Below are 19578 nucleotides of genomic sequence, written 5' to 3' on the forward strand. Positions count from 1 at the left end.
CTCGTCACTGATCGTTTTTCCTTCAGGGAATAGAAAGAAATCAGCTACATCCAGATGCATAGGCTCAACATTATCTTCATAGATGAAATTTGCTTCTGCATTATTATCCATCTTATGTATGGGCTCAACATTATCTTTAGAGATAAAGTTTGTTTCTGGATTATTATCACTCTTTTTCAAGGATGTCTGATAGAGCTGAACCATACACTTAGATGATCGATAGGTATGTGACCAGTGCCCCATTCCTCCATATCTAAGACATACACTTTCTGAATTTTTCTTTTGCATCACTTCTTGTCTTTCAGCCTTCCTTTTATCCTGCTGGTCATTTTTTGGTGCAAGACGACCATCATAATTATAATTTATTTTATGACCAAGACCACGACCGGGGCCACAGCCATGATCGGAGCCACAACCTCTTTCTCGCGGGTGATAATTTGCCTGATTCACTTCAGAGAGTGACATAAAACCAACGAGCCGACTTTCATGATTTTTTAATCAACAGGTCGTTATGTTGTTCAACAATAAGAAGGTGTGAAAGTAATTCAGAATATTTTTTAATATCCATTTCTCGATATTGCTATTGCAAGAGCATGTTCACGGGAGGAAATAAGGAGTATGTTTTCTCAAGCTTAGCATGTTCAGTGACATCTTCTCCGCATAAATTTAACTGTGATATAATTTTATACATGGAAGAATTATATTCAGTTTTACTTTAAAGTGTAGTAACCTCAAATTGAACCAATCATGACGCGTCTGTGGAAGAATGACCAACTTCAGGTAGTCATATCTATCTTTCAAATTATTCCACAATATAAGGGGGTCTTTAATAGTGAGGTATTGCATTTTCAACCCCTCATCAAGATGGTGGCGGAGAAATATCATTGCTTTGACACGATCTTGGTTGGATGCCTAGTTATTATCTTTGATGGTGTCTACTAGAGCCCATCACATCCTGGTGGATTTCAGCATCTAGTATCAATGACAAGTACCATTTGCCCGATATATCCAAGGCAACAAATTCAAGTTTAGAATTATTAGACATTTTTAGAAAAATAAAATCCTTACCCTTTTTACCTATCTCGTGCTGATAATGTGTTATAAAATAACTACTTAGCAAACTAAGATTAACTAACTAAATTGAAAAGAAGAACAATAGAGAGTACACAAGCAAAAGAGATAGAGAGTATTGTATTTCAATATGTATATATTCATTCGTAAATGTAGTGGCTATTTATAGCCGCTTATTTATAGCCATAAGCTTATGTATAAATGTATAACTTGGCCATTAATTGGTCAAGTGATGGTAGTCCTCCAAAGGGTGGTTCCCACATGACATGCATCTTTGCCTTACACCATAACAAGTGATGAAAGTCCTTAAGTTGGTGGGCTCCATGTGGCATCCGGCCATTCACCTTTGTTTTACAACATAAATACTTTTATTTAGTTTCATAAATCGTTTTTTTTAATTCCATCAACTAAGGAAACAAAAACATCATTCCTTGAACATCTAAATAATATTTTATCGCATGTTATGATATAATACATGTTATTCTTGACTGATTTCGTTCAAGATTTTGCTATCTTCCCATAAGTCCATAGTTTAAACATGGACAAAGCATCTTTTTGTGTATATGTTTAAGGCAAGTGAGCTACAATAATTTATATGTTAGGTAATATAATTGTACTAGATTTATCCTCATTTTTGTTTTTCCCTTTTAATTACTTAAGCATATTTATAACAAAAAAATATCGAATTAGTGTCACATTAAACCCTTCAACCTAAGAAAACACAATGGTCTCTAGGAATAAATTTGAATTCCACTCCTACACAAATGGAGAAGACAATCATTGGGAAAAGTCTATGAAACTTATTTTATCTATTTTCATTATAAACGTCTTTCCCTTAATTTTAAGCAAGTCATTTTTCTTTAAAAAGTTTTATTTAAAAGGTTTAACCAACCAACCAAACAAAAAAAATATAAAAGCATTTTCCCAAGTACCAAACACACCCCTATGGGCACACCAATCTTTTAAGTTCTACCTTCGTTTCCTATTGACTCACCACCCATTTCCTAGTTTCCTGGCTACTAGAAGTAATAACAAACATCAAACAGTCAAAAGAGATCGTTTGATTGCTGGTTAGGAGCTTATTTATCCGTGCATTAAATCCTAGATAATTTGTATCATGTTTGCTACCATAAATAAGCTATATATGAAATTGAACATGCCAAAGACAGTGTTTGGTTAGTTTAGAAAGTAACAAATACATATACAAGTTGTGAGAGAACGTATTATATAATTTTATGCAAGATAAAAAATGAAATAACTATACCATGCATAACTGATCCCTACATAACTCTAACCAACAACCAACAAACCCTAAGAGGGTAGAAAATCATCCGATCAGCCCAAAAGAAAGAAGAGAAATTTTACTAAAACGTAATGTCCAACAAGCTGTGATTTGAAACTGGGAAAATTTCCAGCGAACAGCAGTCTTTTTACCTCGAAACATGTTATAATGCAGAAGAAAATTAATGAGCAGAAGCTCAAAAAAGGTAAGTCTCATAAAAGACGCTTGTTAATACATTTTCACCACCTGCCAAAGCAACAGTTCAATAGAACTTGTTGATTTTAGAATGAGTCAAGAAAAATAACTTTTAATCGTCCTCCTCTGGGTCAAAATCTTTAACCTTTACATCAGCGTCCTCTCCATACTGGATGCAGTTGTCAATCTGAGATAAGATGTACTGTATGCTGCAAAATGGTAGAGAACATTGGTCTTGGTCATTAAGACTACATAGCACAAAAGGTGCCTTTCAACAGGCTATGTACATACACATTCGCACAAATGAGTTATCATTCTACTGGTGGTTCAAACATCTAATGTATGTATCCCTAATGTCAGAAAGTTCTTTGTACTCATAAGTTTACCAACCAAGCAATTTCAATAAGAAAAGGCTAATATCTGGACACTAGACGCACATATATCACTCTACTGTCAACTTCACATTGTTATTTGACAACACTACTATGAGAACCCAGAACAGGAAGCAGGGAATGAAAAAATGAGCACCAGGTACACATTGACAGAATCGAGACACTAAAAACATCAATAAATTCATATTTTCCATAAGTAAATCAAGCTTTAAAATTCAATCTACGGGCCAAACAAACCTCTGCTTCCCATGTAGAATATGCTAAGGACCCATCTGACCATAAAAAATATTCACTTTTTTCAAGAATATCTTCTCTGTTCATATCTGATAAATGCATAATCCAGTTCTATTTCTGCCAGTGTTTTTGTTAATTAGCATTTTTTTCCTTTCAAAAAATCTATGAAATTGTGTACAAGAAAAGCTGGTATAATCGTAGTGGTATGCACCTAGTGGTGTAGAGCAGTTTTAGGAATAAAATTCTTTTGCTAGCTTTTACAATGTCATTATAATCACCAACTAGAAAGCTGGACCAGAATCATTTAAACACAGGGTAATGCAGTTAGGGATCGTTTGGTAGAGTGTATAAGAATAATGCTAAATAGAATATATTAGTAATGCTTGCATTAACAATGCATGTATTAGTTACGCTTGCATTAATTATATATAGATTATTTTAATGCATTGTTTGGTTTGATGCATTAAAAATAGTATGTATTGCATTAAAAAAATTATTTACAAAAAAGGTACTAGTAATACACAAGGCTAATACATGCATTATTTTCCTAATACACTCTACCAAACGACCCCTTAAAGAGTTGTTTGAGATATTATTAGTCAAGTTGAGTGATTTTGCTAGTTTTTAGAAATTGGTATAAATCATATTTCATGTTTATTTAGGAAAAGTACACTCAAACATTAACATTATTCCTCATATTGTTTGAAAAACGTATAATCAAACATAACGTAATTTATTTTGGTTTCTATGGCCAAATGCCTACTCAAATTTACCACCCGAGTATATTACCTGCTCTCTTTTCTCAGGTCAAGAGGGATAAAGCTCACCATGCTGTACTGGTCCACCTGTACACAAGAAAATAACAGCCATTACGAATCACTTTCTTCTTATATCTTTTCATTAGAAAAAAGCCATGAGTCAAGTACAGCGAAATCAGTGGCAGACAAGGCATATCCTACGAGCCTATACAATCTCGTATCTAACTTAGGAGAAAGAACCTCTTTAAGTTGTCATTAAGTACCAATGTAAAAGAGAATAATGAGGTACAAAAGACATGATAGTCAATTCAATAACTAATACACAAATTCTTGGAAACATCATAACTATCAGAGCTTACCACTTCAATCAATGATTTGTTAAGCTTTTGAAATTGTGGAGCCATTCGCTGATTCAATTCTGCCAGTAACAGATGCGGCTCTGGATTCAAGTAACTAAAGGAAAAATATATTTTAATAAACTCTAAAACAATGAAGGGCCAAAGACATAGAGAAGATGGTTATAGTAGGACTAACTTCTCAACTTCCTTTTTGTTTGTCACAAGATCCATTTTTGAGAGTATGTTAACATGGGGTAGTTCAAGTTGAACCATAGCAGAGAGTGAAGCCATACAACCACTTATGAATTTGGTCACATCTGTAATAAACTGAGATAGCAAAAGAACATGAACATCCATGGACAACAGAAGGGGAGGGAAAAAAGAAGAAGAGATTCAACTTGTAAAGACCACGCACCTGAGAATCAAGTAAATATACAACACAAACATTAAAATTTTTACGCCTTAGGTGTTCCACGAAGTTCTTCAGCACAGGAACATGTGAGAAAAGCTCAATCTGGCCTATATAATGATGAGAAGTAAGTAATCTTTATATATATGTGTCTATGTGTCTGTGAGTGCATCTGTGCATATCTTTCTACAAATATGTTTGTTAAGAGACAAGACTACTGGTCAGTGTAGAAGTTTAGATAGTGGGTAGTCATAATCAGGAGACAAATGTCCAAAGAGCAAAAATATAACAATGTAGAAATACAGTTGGGAAACTTGAAAGTACTTTTCCTGAGTTAAGTAGGAATTACATGAGTGCACTGAACTAATATGAATTGCTTGATCATATTTAATCTTCAGTGACTTGACAAGAGAAAGAGAGAAAACACCATAACTATTTCCTTGGGATAGAAAGATGGAGCCCAATGAGTGGAAAAGGTAGGAGGTTCTCAGTTTGATGTGAGCCTTAAGTAATGCATTTACAAATAACAAAATCTTAAGTTCTCATCTCATATCTAAGATTGCTCCATCATTGTCCAATAGAGTAGAAGCTTCTTAATCTCGTAAGTTGCATAACCCATTATCTCAATATTGGAAGTACGACAGAACAGATAACAGAATCTCAAACTCTCTCTCATCTCACTAATTTTTCTTTTACTAAAACAACTGTCTACTACCCAGCAACAGGATATGCAATCAGCTTCTAAGATCAGTCAACATGAATCTATCCTTGACTAATCATCAAGAGTATATATCTGAGCATACAATATTCATTCACTGATAATATACTCACGAGAAACAAGGAGGGATGTCATGGACATGAACATGGCAATAAGAATTAGACAAGTATCTCAAAATCAATTCAGATGCTTCGATACAAATGTGTGCAGTAGTACAACATTCCAAAGTCATTTAACAAGAAACAGCTAGCCCTTGATTTTATTCCATGAACTATCTAAATGGCAAGCATATGTAAAGACAATTTTAAGGAAAAACACAGCTGCTAGTCAAACTCTCCGAGATGGTCCACCATCCTACGTCCCCAGAGTATTTACTTACATGAAGTTATGTTAGTAATATTCTAGGTTAGTATCTTAGCCTACTGCTAATAAAATTCTGTAGGTCTACACATGAGAGTTAGCAGTAAATGTGTAAAGGAAAAATATTACATACCTATATGATGATTGTACTACTGCTAATAAGAACAACAACTATGAGAGGGGAAAAGTACAAGTACCTGGGCAGTCAAAGACTAGGTAGTCATCATCCAAGTAGTTTTCCAACTCTTCTGTTAGCCACTCGTCCAAATTTTCTTCAAGATGTCTGAGATCACCATCAAGGGATTACAAATTTAATCAGGGACAAAAATAGAATGTTAAAGTTTCCATTCATTAGAACTGGGACTCAAAAAACGACAATCTTTTAGGGAAGGATACTCCATGCAATACATAAGGCCACCATTTGGTCCCAAACCAAGTTCTTCCATAACATCATCCAGCGAGATGAGCTCTCTGATGTCTGCAGCAAATATCAGTAAGTTAATTCTAGAATTAAGACACATATAGAGAGCAAACTAATTACTTAAAATAATTTATCTCCACCCAAATAACTTAAAATGCTTCATCTCTACTCACCCATAGCCACTGGATAGTCAAAATTCTCTGCAGCAGGATCTAGGTTCACAATATGGATAGTGCGTCGTGTGGTCTCACAATGTTGATACAAACTCGAGCAGTAAGTGGACTGTAAAAAAAATGTAGTCTAGCTGAAACTAACCATACCAGGACATCCAGGTATAAAGCAAGGGTAAGTCCATTACAGTAACAACTAACATGAAACAATATAATTCAGGTATCACCTTTCCACTGCCGGCAGGGCCAATAACCAACTGTGCATAGCCCATGATCACTCCCTTTTATGTTCCTTCTACACGTGGCCAAGAGATCAACTGAAGACACAGGTTCTGAGAAAACTGAAAATCTGAAAGACGCCAAGAACTGCAACTAACATGTATGTTGCACACCACACACCAGCCGCGAACAAGAAGCTTAGTACATCAGCATGTCCCATAAGCATAATCACGAGAAAAGAAACATGATAATATCACCTGAACTACCCATTAATAGAGTCAAAAAGAAAAAAAAAGTATAGTTGAAAACTGCTAAAAAGAATTTCTATGAAATAGGCTCATATAACAGCCCCTGCAAGCTCTACAGCTTGTTTTGTATGGTTGTATTGTATTGTTAGTTAAAACTTTAAATACAATGTTTATTTTGATTGTCACTTAAATTTTATTATATAGTATGGCTAACTAAATTCATTGTTATGTAACAATGAAAAGTTCCCTTTTTTATGAAACTACCTGTTTTATAGCAGCTTTACCACATACCTCAGCTAAACTGACTTTGGATAAAGAAAAAAGTAGCACAACAGACAAACTGAGGCGTGATTGTTGGGATGTGAGGGAAAGGGGAAGAAGATTCTAGCAGGTAAAGAAAATAGAGTTTGGGAGTGAACCGACATTCACTCAACTGTGTATATGAAGGTCTCGCATCAAGAACAAACTACTCAATACTTGTATTTTTATTTTGAGGTATGTATGTATAAGACATTCCAATCTCTTATTGATTTCAGAAACCCAACAAACAATTGATCGCGAAGAAAAATGGTACCAGCAAAAGAAGATACATAACAAATAACACAGAAAGAGATTTAATTAACCATAAAAAATAGACATATATATATTTTTTGTAGAAAGAAGAATCAAGAAGTTACCAGAAATTGCAGAGAGAAATAGGAAGTCTTCCTCGTCTTCCACCTTTTAGCCAGCCCCTCTTTTTCTGTACCGCGTCAAAAAGCTTTAAATATATAGCTGATTTTATTTGGTCTGGGCCGCTGGGCCCTCTTCAAGCCCACAACCTATTCGGGTCGGTTATGCTTTTAGAAAACGAACCATAGTGAGTAAACGTTGGCCTTCAATTTCCTCCGTCTCCGATATCGTTTCAGGTAAAACATTTGTTTTCTCCTTTCCTCTTCAATCCATTGTTTTTGTTTTCGGCATCAACTCTTACTTCCTGCTTCCACATACTCTATCTTTCTTCTTTGTGAATATATATAACTGTATTTGGACTTTGGTGGTTTCAAGCTTTCTAAGCTTTGTAGCTGAAATGTGATAGTAGCTGATAACTTCGAGTACTAAGAGAGAGCGTTTTATTTCCTCAGGTTGATACCATCATTCCGGACATTTTTAAAATGAATTATTAGTAGCATTTTCTTGAGATTTTTTCTACATGAATAACGGAACCTCATTTTCCTGCATTTTCTTTTACTTCCAGTTTTCCATAAAGTCAAGTGACTGGGTTGTTGTAAGATACTACCCTAAATATGGGAAACACTAACAAGGAACTTGGTTGAGCACTCGGAGCCTGTTTGTGTTGCCTGAATGGAAGTAGCTGATAAGCATTTAGTGTTGACAAATCAACTTTTAGTCTTGAAACTGATTTTATATGAACAATTACGTATTTGGATACAAGTGTTGTAATCGATAATAAACAGTTGATGTGTTTGGTTAAAAAGTGCTAATCCATAATAATTTTTTTTGACATAATGACTGATATGTCCTTAAGGATTAAAAATGAACAAATTCACCGGAAGGCGCAAGTAGGATATATTGAAGATAAAATGCAAAAAGGTCGCTTGAGAAGGTTTGGACATGTTTTGTGTCGAACCTACAGATGCATTGGTTCATTAGTGTGAAGCTATGGCAGTGAAGGCGTTAAAAGAGGACAGGTAGAGACAAATAACATGGAAGAAAGTTGTATCCAAAGATCTACAAATTCGTGGTATGAATGTAGGCATAGGTAAAGTTATGACACAATAGAAGAAAAACATTCATATCGGTGATACTTACTTGTTGAGATAAGTATTAGAAGATTCACTGCAAAATAATATCAATGGTGGTTAGGGTTTTGAGTTGACCTCAAATTTATACCTGAAACCCCTCCCCCTCCCCCTTTTTTCCTTTTCCTATCCAAAAACCCTAATTCGTCAATAATCCGATGCAGGTTAGTTCTGTTCATTGTTCACTCAAAAAATCATTGCTTCATAACCCCAAGGACTAATTTCACATTGACTGGCTCTTTCTTTTTTCTTTTAAATCAATCGTTATAGAATTGATTACATCTCAATCCCAAACTAGTTGGGATGGGATGGGATATTTAACTAGAATTTGACTATATAATTTTAGTTTAACTATTTTATGCTAGTTGTTAAGGTCTCAGGTTTTGCTCTTTTAGCTCTGAAAGTAAAGAATAAAATGGTTAAGTATGAGGCCAAACAAATGGAATCAATGCAAACTACTTGTTTATCTAGTTATATACTTATATTAACCCTCTCCTTAGTACTATTACCTATATACAACTGCTGTCACTTCAAAATGAATGACACATCTTCACCCTTGTCTTGTGAGATTTCCTGTAGACCTGTATTATACTATTGAGTGGTGCTCTACAGCCCAGTGAGATGTGTGTTTAGATTCAAGTATGGGAAATACATGTTCTATAAGATTTTGAGGTTTGAGTTTGTCCTTAGTTCTCTCCTTAAAACTGAACTCTTTGATTTACCACCATTTTTGTATTCATTGAAAACATAATTTGGACTAACCTGCGCCTACGCCAGTGTGATTTTTCAGATAAAATGCTTCAGTTATTTCTATCTCAACCATCTTGGAAGGAAAATGCAACTGACGAATCAGTTGAGCAGAGAAAAGCTCTTCTGAATGAGCTAGAATCAGTCATCTGGTCACTGATGTTGGTGGAAGGGCGATCTGAGTGTCGGCTTTGGCTTTCTAATGCAGTCGCAGAGATGAGGTCTATAACACCACGTAATCAACGCGAGTTATTCATGACTTTATTGAGGTCTAAGCCTCTAAAAAAGCCCTTAGTTGGACAACTTCTACAATTGCTTTTCCAGAAGGAACCTCAGAAAGCAGGGCTTATCATTGCAAAGAAATGTTTTTTATTAGAAAATTTCTTTAAAGGCAAGTTTTTACTCTTTTACTTGAGTTAGTGGATTCATCTTGATTTTTTCGTTTTCTTTAACTTGGTTATCAAGCTTCTTTTTGCTTGATCCATGAGCTTTGGCTTCTAATTTTTCCCATGAAATTTCTCTGATTTTAGCTTGTTTTTCATGTCAAAGTTAACAATATCTTACTGAATTGATTGACTCTTTCCATGAGATATATTGTCTTTTGCAGGTGGCAGCTGAATCAATATATTAGTCGAAGTTATCAATATCTTACCGTTCTTTTTTAGTATGCTTTGTCATGCTTTCTTTAGCATTTTGTCTAGGCTTCTTCACTCTTGTTGTTTTCTTTTTTCAAACTTCTTTGTAATGCTTTTACTTTCCTTGAGGGTCTATTGGAAACAACCTCTCTACCTTGTACGGGTAAGGTCTGTATACACACTATCCTCCCCAGACCCCACGTGTAGGGGTGGCAATTTCAGCCCATATAAGTGAAATGGAACCATTTTCCCCATATTAAACTAAATGTATCACTCATATTTTTTTAAATGGGTAAATATGGACTTCAACCTATTTAAGCTCATACAAATATAGACAAAATGGGTAAACATGAGAATCCATATATACCCATATATCACTCTCTTATCATCAAAATTCCTAATTGCACAATTTATTTTTGAAAATAAAATATAAAAAATGGGGGGTGGGGGAAATTTTTTTTTTGGAAATTTTTATAAAACTTTTTTGGGTGTGGGTGGGAGGTGTCCTAGGGTGTGGTGGTGGGAGGTAGGGGTTGCAAAAAAAAATTTAAAATTTTTGAGTACCACATCCCATCTTGCTCATATTTGGCTGATTTCTCTTCTCCTTAGAGCATTTCCCCCCAGATTATATCTCTATAACCACTTTAGCAATAGATTGATGTTTTGAGCCTTCAGATTTTTAATGCACAAACAACCTCTCTCCTTGCTAGTAATTGAGGATTTTCAATTTGCTAAGTGGCTAACTTGATTGTCTTTGTTGCCTTGTCAAATGAAATTCCTCTCAGCGCATCAGTTTTCTCCCTTACATTTCGAGGTGGAGGAAACAAAGACATCACATAAGTGCGTAAAGCATCTAGAACAATGTTGACCAAAGCTTGTCAGTCTCTTCTCATAGCTATCTACCATCCCATTGAATAATTCAAGAGCAATATTTTTCGAACCAAATCAAACAGTGGGTAGGGAGCCTACCGCACATCCCAGAATGGCTGCCATGGTTTGAATATCCTCCAGTTCTTTGGTTGGATAAATCATACTCTTCCTCCAATTCACATGAAGCCTGGAGACTGCCTCAAACATGACTAGAATTAACCTAAGATATCTTAAGGGTTTTGCCTTTGCCTCACAAAAAAAATCAAAGAATAGATGCATAAAGAAGATGTGTGATTTCCACATTTTCCCTTCCCTTGTTAGAAGCATTGAAACCTTTTAACCAGCCATTGCAGCTTGCACACTTTAGCATTTGATTCAAACCTTCCATGACAAAGAGGAATAAGAAAGGTGATAAACGACCACCTTGTCTCAAACCTCTCTGAGAAGAGAAAAAGCCTTTTGGGGAGCCATTCACCAAAATAGAAAACCTGATTGTCTCGATACAAAAAGCTGTCTAGTTGATTCACTTACTGCCAAAATCCATATCTTCAATCACCTTGAAAAGGAAACCCCAGTTAAGTTAACATGATCATAGGTCTTCTCAATATCAAGCTTACAATGAACACCAGATTCTCGCCCTTTTACTCTAGTATTCACACATTTTCATTGACAATCAAAGAAGCATCCATGATTTGTCTTCCTCTTAAAAATGGAAAAGGTCCAAATATACCCCTGGACTATTGGAAATAATTTAAATATACCCCTCGTTATACTTTCGAGCTAAATATAGCCCTCCCGTTATACTTTCGGGCTAAATATACCCATATAACTAACAGAGGGATTAAAAGAACTATTCAATTTAAAATAGATCTAATTCGGATATAACCCACCTCGCCCCAATAATATAATCCGGCCTAATCAATAACATTGACCCACCCAATTTATCTTTCAAACAAAGAAACCTACTTGCCCACCGGTTCACCGGCTACTCTATTTCCTCTCTTCTTTTCTGTGGTTCAACTTCTACGTATGAGTTATTGCTGAAAGTGGGTTGTAGGAGTTATTGTAGGACAACCTTGAATTGAATTAGGATTTTGTTTCCTTTCTATTCTATTAGTGCCCTATCAGCTTGTAACCCGAGGACATCATACACACACATTTGTTGCGATATCCTTTTACACGGAGGCATGAACAATTTTGTACTACTGCAGGAAATGAGGAAAAACAAAAATTATCTGTAACTTTTATTGCTGGAGAGAACTTAATTAGGGGCATGAACAATGTTATTGATTAGGTTATGTTATTTATTGGGGTGGGACGGGTTATATCTGAATTGGATCTATTTTAAATTGAATGGTTCTTTTAATCCTAGTCGTCCATGTGTCCCTCTGTTAGTTACAAGGGTATATTTAGCCTGAAAGTATAATGGGAGGAGTATATTTAGTCCGAAAGTATAACGAGGGGTATATTTAAACTATTTTCAATAGTACAAGGGTATACCCATTCACCAGCTTATATGCCACCTTCTTCAACGTCTTTGGCAATAGATTTGAAATAATCTTGTACACACTTCCTATTAAAGTAATAGGTCTGAAGTCCTTGAGTTCCTTAGTGTGAGAAATATTGGAGAAGAATATAATTGAATTGTGTATCTACATTCTTACACAGAGATCCTATTTATAAACACTACAATACAATCCTTTATCAAGTAGGAAATTATATACTATTCCTATTCTTATCACTATTCTAAGGGCCCGTTTGGCCATGCAATATGAAATCATGATTTGAAATTATGATATGAAATCATGAGATGAAGTTGAAGTTTTGTTTGGACATGCAATTTGGACTTTTTTTATCGTATGTTTTCTCAGAAACATAAAACCCCATAGTTGGTAAAACTATTAAAATTGTCCCAATTCTTTATACAATCTTACCAAAAAAGCAAAAGCTTATAAAATCGCATAATATACTATCAAAAAACTATTCTAAAGAAAATACACCACTTATTGATCAAACCTTAATTCAATAAAAAAATAAAATTGAACATAAGTTGTAGTGTTCAAGTAGTTAGCAACTAAGAAAATTATATTTTCAATTAATGTCACAGTGGTTAGTCTTGTCCACTCAATATAATGATGAAACATTTTTTTTATTAAACATTGATTTGAATGAAGTAGTGATAAATTTGATAAAAAACAATTAATTTGGTGAATATAAATGGTAAATTAAAAATTGATTTGAAATAAAAATAAATTTTATATTGGCGAGAATAATCATTATATAAGATATAAACGGTTTAAAAAGTAATGATATGAATTATAAATTTTATTTACATATGAAACAAATGGCTAGTAGATATATATAAATTAAATGTGGGTTTTTTACAAAATATAAACTTGTAGGTCAATTTTTATATTTAAAAAATCCCAAATCACAATTTGAAATTTTCAAATCATGATTTTTGGAGAATTTGGGATTTCATCTCATGATATGAAATCATGAGATGAAATCAGCGTAAAATTGCATGTCCAAACGCTGATTTCATCATGAGATGAAATCGCATGGCCATAATGCCTATTAAGTAAGATTATATGTACTTATTTATATTCTAACACTCCCCTTCAAGCTAGAGCATACAAGTCACATGTACCTAGCTTGTTACAAATGTAATTAATATGAGGATCGATGACGGGTTTGGTGATATATTTGTAAGTTGATCACTTGACTTCACAAAATTGACCGTCAATCTCAATGTGCTTACTCTTCTCTTGAAATACTGGATTTGATGCATAATAACAATCAATTTCAATGTGCTTGGTCTTTTCATGAAATATTGGATTTGATGCATAATGTCGATAAAACACAGAGTGATAAATTCCTAAATAACAGTGTTGAGCTTTCCAAGCCAAGCTTGAAAAGGCTAGTTCAAACCATAGAGTGACTTCCACAATTGACATACAAGGCTACCAGATTCCCCCTGAGTAACAAAATCAGATTCCCCCTGAGTAACAAATCAGGTGGTTGCTACATATTGACTTCTTCCTTGAGATCACTATAGAGAAAAACATTCTTAATGTCCAGATTAAAAGGCCAATGGAGGACGAAAATCATAGATAGAAAAAAAAGGTGGACATATAATATTTTACCACGAGAGTGAAAGTATCACCGCAATCCAACACAAATATCTAGTATACCGTTTTTTTGGCAAAAGTAAATTTGAAACAGGAAGTTCTGGAAATTTGATTTAAAATATATGGATCATCTCGAAACCAAGGGATGAGTAGATCATAAACAAGAAGTCACCGTAAAACTTGTCAGAACATGCCCATGCTCCAAATTATTAGATTTGATGGTTGAAAGTGGTCACAATTTGAAAAAATAAAATTACATGGGTAGGGTCGGAATAATGACACGACCCTACTGGAAAATGAAATTATATAGGTAGAGTCGTATTGATGGCACAACCCTACTGAAAAAGAGAAATTGTATGGGTAGGGTCAGAATGATGGCACGACCCTACACAAATAAGAAAGTAGTCACCGAAAAAATGGCACGGTGCTACACAAATCAGATATGAGAAAGTAGTCACTAGAAAGATGACACAGTGGTGTACACGAATAAGATATGAGAAAGTAGTCACCGGAAAGATGCACGGTGCTATGCAAATTAGATATGAGACAATAGTCATCGAAAGATACACAGTGACCCAACATTTGCTAACATAATTGTTGGCCAGACGGGAGGCATATATGGGTAGTAGTCACCTGTTAGCAGCGGAAGCTCTTTGATTCTCTACCAAGATCATAGAGGCTCTGATACCATGTGAGAAATATTAGAGAAGAATATTATTGAATTGTGTATCTACATTGTTATGTAGAAACCCTATTTATAGATAATACAATACAATTATTTACCAAGTAGGAAACTATATACTATTCCTATTACTGTTCTAAGTAGGATTATATATACCTATTCCTATTCTAACATTTAGCACCACTTTTTTTTGGGATGAGGGCAATATTGGAAGCATTTAAATTATTCTCAAAGTACTCATTGAAATGAAAGTTCCTGATGGTATTCATGACATCTTTCACAGTCTACCAACACTTATGAAAGAAGCCCATAGAGAATCCATCTGGGCCACAAGCCGCACTTGCTACACAAAGTCTCAAACTCTCCACCGCCTCTTGTTCTTCAAATTCACACTGTAGGAGTTCTTTTTCTTCTTCTGAAATTCTATGGCCACCTTGATAGGAGAATTGAGGTCTTCAGCTTTCTATTTCTGAGTAGAGATTTTGATAAAAGGACACGATCTCGTTCCTAATCCCTACTAGATCAATTATTAGATTCCCTTATACCACCCACTTATCTATATGATTGAATCTTCTATGGGAATTTTCCATTTTTTGGAAAAACTTGGTGTTTTTATCTCCTTGCTTCAACCATAAATTTCTAGACCTCTGCCTCCATGAGAGCTCTTCATTTTTTGCCCATATGTAATGATGTCCTTTCCGGCAACTCATTTTCATTTAGTGGCCATTGTTCCTGCATAACATCAAAACTGTTAATTTGAATAAGAAGAATGGTCTTTTTCTTCTTCAGATTCCCTCCATAAGCAATGTTCCACTCCTTCAGCTTGGATTTCAACAACTCAAGTTTTCCAGCCAAGATAAAATAAGGCCTCCTTGATATTTCAAAAGATTTCGACCACCCCTCCACTCTCTTTAAATCCTTCCACCACCTCTATCCACCAATTATCAAAATTGAATTTGGACTTAGTAAAAGCCCATTCCAAGGAGAAGAGAAATCTATCTAATCTAGGCAACAAAGTCTGTTTTATATTATTAAATTCTTCATCCCATTCTGAGGAGTCTTCTCTATCTAATCTTTGAAGAACACTCGTGAAGATTTCCTTTGCCCCACGTATACTTCTGAGTAGAGGAGGATTAATAAGTTCCAAATCTTCTATGATTTCTTAGAATTCTCTCGTTGCCCTGGAAAAACTCCTTTTATTCTTTCTTTCTGTGGCATATCTCGTGATGTTGAAGTCCTCACAAATCACCCAATCCCCATCACATATCCCCCGGTGCCAGCCCTCTCCCACCATAATTCATCTCTCTCTCTTTGACTATTTGGAGCATAAAGGAACCAAGAGAAATCTCTACTGAGGTTTGACAGTTTACAAGAAATTGAGTAGATCCCAGGTCACTATTTCCCCTTTCCACACCCTCTTGTCCCACATGATAAATATACCCTCACTCCTTCCACTTGACTCCAGACTAACATAATCAGCCCACCTGTTGCTACATAAAAACCTAACAACCTCCCCACACTCCCTTCCATCTTTGTTTCTTGTATACAATAAAAATCTGCTTTCCATTCCTAGAAAAGAGATTTAATCATTCCTTCTTTTGTCAACGTTGTTCAATCCTGCACATTCCATGAGATAATGTTGATTTTCATTGTGAACCAGAAGATTTTTGTGCCCTCCTTGCTTCTCCTTCTTTAAACTTCACTCCAAATTGTAGGTTCCAGATTTCGGGATTGCCCTTCTGTTTAGCAATGTCCGAGCTTTGGCAACCAATTTCCCATCTCTTTTTGTCCAATTTTGTTAGCAAAAACCATGCCTACCATACACACCCCTGAAAATCCACCCCAAATCGTTTACTTAATCTCATTATGTTGCATTGCACCTAGAGAGACGTTTCTAACTCAGCTAATTGGATGTCAAGAGGTTTGTGCCTCAGTAATTGGCCAGAATTGAGATTGTTCGACTTGAATGGTGTGTTGATTGTAATCCTCCAGAAATTCGATATTCAAAGCTTCAACTTCTAATCCTTATTCTCCAGTGTAAACTCCACTGCTTTCCCCGATTTGTAACTGAGAGAAATAGTCTTGCTGACGAAGACTATCTTCTTTAGTTGGTACGATCACATCCATCAATGCAAGGGAACTGCATGTCCCAAATCTCTCCTTGCAATTTGCTCGATCTCGTCAGGAGAACTGCATTGGCCCCAAGAATCAGAAATAGAAGAGGATCTGGTCCAGGCCTCTTTCTCTTAATAAAATTTTGGGCGAGGCCGAAATTAGTTAGCAGCTTGGGGATTCAACACGTTCCCTTCCACTGCCTTAGTCGTTCAAATTGAACTTTGGACGACTCCCCATGTGTACCTACATGACCTGCCACCCTGCCAGCTATATTAGTCGTCTCTGAAAGTGACTTAACAGAACTTGTAGCCCTAGGTCTCCTTCCATCGTCAATATTTTGAACTGCTCACGCTAAAGATCAACCCATCATTCTCCACCTCGATGCACTTTGGTATCTTCTCCATTGTCCCTCGCTTTGATTCTTGCCCATTTAAGGTGGTTTTTTTAGCATTTGTTTCTTCTTCAGTTTCAAGCCAACCACCACACTTCATCCTAATTTCCACTATGACCTCCTTTGACCACATTTGAAGGGGTTAACCAATAACCCTAATATATAGCCAATCACACGCTTTATCAGCCAGTACTCAACCTGTTTTGGGTGACTACCATTTCAGGTTAATAGGTTATTTCTTCTAACTCCAATGGCCAAGCATGACTTCCGCCGTTTTCTTGTTGGGGAATTCAAATAGGAACTGCAGCTCGTTTAAATCATAGATTTGGACACCACACTTAAGATTCCACTTTTCTGCAACCCATCTACACAAATTCGATTGTGTAGGCACTTCTGAATTTCCGGTGAAGATTTCAACCAGGCATCTGTTGAGCATATCTGTTTCTGACATTGTTACTGATCAAGGAATGGTAATATGGTCATCAGTTTGTAATTTGAGAACCATGCTCCCCTCCTTTGGTTGTCATTTGCTTAGACTAATAGCAGCTACGTAAGAGGTTGTTTGAATCTGTGGGGTTTCCCTGGCCGGCACATCTGCGATCTCCAGAACAATTTTTTCAATTTTTGATGTAATTCCCCCCAACATTTGTATGGAGACAATTCATGAACTATTAAGACTGATCTCCTCTCCCCTTGTAAAGTTATAGTGCTTAAGAATCTTCCATATTTGTTATACTTTTGTGAACAATAATAGTGATGCAGTTGATCATTTAATATCCAGATGTATTCTTTTCCCGTAGTCCTTGTCGCTGTGTGCATTAAATCACATAGCCACAACATTACTTTCTTGCTAACTGTCATTCTACTCATTAAATTCCTCCTTTCCACCCAATAGTACCATTTCTTTCAGCCAGAGAAGTCCTCTGCTATTTTTTTTATGACTGTGGTGTCCGGACCAGCTTTCACACCTCGACTAATTCCAAGGGATACCTGTCACCTCCCACCAGCAACAGGTACCAAGTAACTCTAGTAACTCTATTCACCGAGGCTAGGACAGATGGGAAGAATCACCTAGTGTTTTTTGTCTCCGACTAAGTTTTGAACCTGAGACCCAACCACTTCATTGACCACTAGGCCACACCCTTGGGTGCAAGTCCTTTGCTATTTGGAATGATTCATACCCCTATATAAAGAATATTTTAATATCCCGATCTACGAATCCACGAACCATGTTTATGATCAACCAGCTATAGAAAGAAAAAACCTTACCTTCTCAACAATATTTCTTACTTTTCTCAGCACTAGCGTGATACTGAGTTTATTAATGAAATTTATCTTTTCCTGATAAAAAAAGTAAATTAAACAACACATGGACATACTACAATTTTGGATAGACAACTAGAAAAACAAAAGGATATGCTTTAAAATCTATCCGCTTCAGTTTTAAAATAATTAAATGACATTAGAAATTTAGTTAACTGTATGCCGTTGAAGTTGACATTATAAATGACAATTGATAGCTTAGTGTTAAGGCCCTCCTCATCTAACAATGAGGTAGGGGGTTTGAGTCAGTGAGGGAGAAAATTGTGAAAAATTTGTGTTCAGCTCTGGGTAAGGGGTATATACCATTTACAAACACCTATGCTGCTCAGTCTCAGTAAAGGCTGGGCACCGGACCGGAACGGGACGGGTTGACCGGTACCGGGATGAATCGGACCAGAATTACTGGGATGGATAGTAGGTTCTGTCCCGTCCCACTATATACCGGGATGGAACCGGACCGGAACGGAACCGGAATGGAATGGGATGGGATAAACGGGACGACACATAACTATTTCAAAAAATAATATATTTTTTTTTAGTTATTTTGATTTTTTGAATTTCGAAAATATGAACATTTATTTATTTTTCCAAGTTTAAATTAATTGTTTTTTTTTTTTTTGAAAAAGGTAACTTGTATTATGAACAAAAGGAATACTCAGAAAAGTATTCCAGTAATACTTACAACAAAATTACAGAGGGAGGGGTGGCCCTACTAAGCTTCATAAATAATCTAAAATACTAGGAATATCCTCTTCTTCTTGAGGATATTCGTGTTTACACCAAAAAAAGAAAAGGACTAGACAGTTCATCTTCAGTTTCTGCAGAGAGCAACTCTTGTTTTCGAAACATCTCTGGTTCCTTTCCATCCATATAGTCCACCAAATGCAGGCTGGGACAATCTTCCATCTCTCCCTGTGTCCCGACTGATTCCCATCTCTATTCCAGCAAGCTAGAGCCTCTTTGATGCTCCTTGGCATAGTCCAGCTTATGCCTCTTAAATTGATGAAAATCTGCCATAACTTCACAGTCTCTCTACAATGTAGAAAGAGATGATTTATTGTCTCAAT

General features: G+C 35.8%; 2 protein-coding genes across 12 annotated transcripts in view; one reads left to right on the forward strand and one right to left on the reverse strand.

The window, feature by feature from the left end:
* Nucleotides 1-2406: 2406 nt before the first annotated feature.
* Nucleotides 2407-7575, reverse strand: LOC102594964 (GPN-loop GTPase 3). 6 transcript variants are annotated; one of them, XM_006344287.2, is made up of 10 exons: nt 7493-7575; nt 6576-6720; nt 6352-6460; nt 6154-6235; nt 5955-6040; nt 4686-4789; nt 4467-4597; nt 4292-4385; nt 3964-4019; nt 2407-2757 (listed from the first exon to the last, which is right to left on the reverse strand). In XM_006344287.2, the coding sequence occupies exons 2-10, from the start codon at nt 6618-6620 to the stop codon at nt 2661-2663; spliced, it is 804 nt and encodes a 267-aa protein (XP_006344349.1). In that variant the 5' UTR covers nt 6621-6720; nt 7493-7575; the 3' UTR covers nt 2407-2660. The 6 variants fall into 6 exon arrangements, with proteins under 6 accessions (XP_006344349.1, XP_015162824.1, XP_006344350.1 ...); XM_015307338.1 differs by having other exon boundaries at nt 6576-6665; nt 7493-7565; XM_006344288.2 differs by having other exon boundaries at nt 6576-6714; nt 7493-7565.
* LOC102604029 (uncharacterized) overlaps nt 6837-19578 on the forward strand; it is a 21516-nt gene continuing 8774 nt past the window's right edge. For 4 of the 6 annotated variants that reach the window (XM_015307334.1, XM_015307331.1, XM_015307332.1 and 1 more), the window contains exons 1-2: nt 6837-7310; nt 9395-9755. In XM_015307334.1, the coding sequence (XP_015162820.1) occupies nt 7257-7310; nt 9395-9755 (415 nt within the window). In that variant the 5' untranslated portion in view covers nt 6837-7256. Of the gene's footprint in view, nt 7311-7634; nt 7940-9394; nt 9756-19578 lie in introns of those variants that run through there. The other 2 variants (XM_015307336.1, XM_015307335.1) reach the window with 2 other exon arrangements.

This window comes from Solanum tuberosum, unplaced genomic scaffold (genome assembly GCF_000226075.1).
Source record: "Solanum tuberosum cultivar DM 1-3 516 R44 unplaced genomic scaffold, SolTub_3.0 scf00053, whole genome shotgun sequence".
In the NCBI taxonomy this organism is placed as follows: Eukaryota; Viridiplantae; Streptophyta; class Magnoliopsida; order Solanales; family Solanaceae; genus Solanum; species Solanum tuberosum.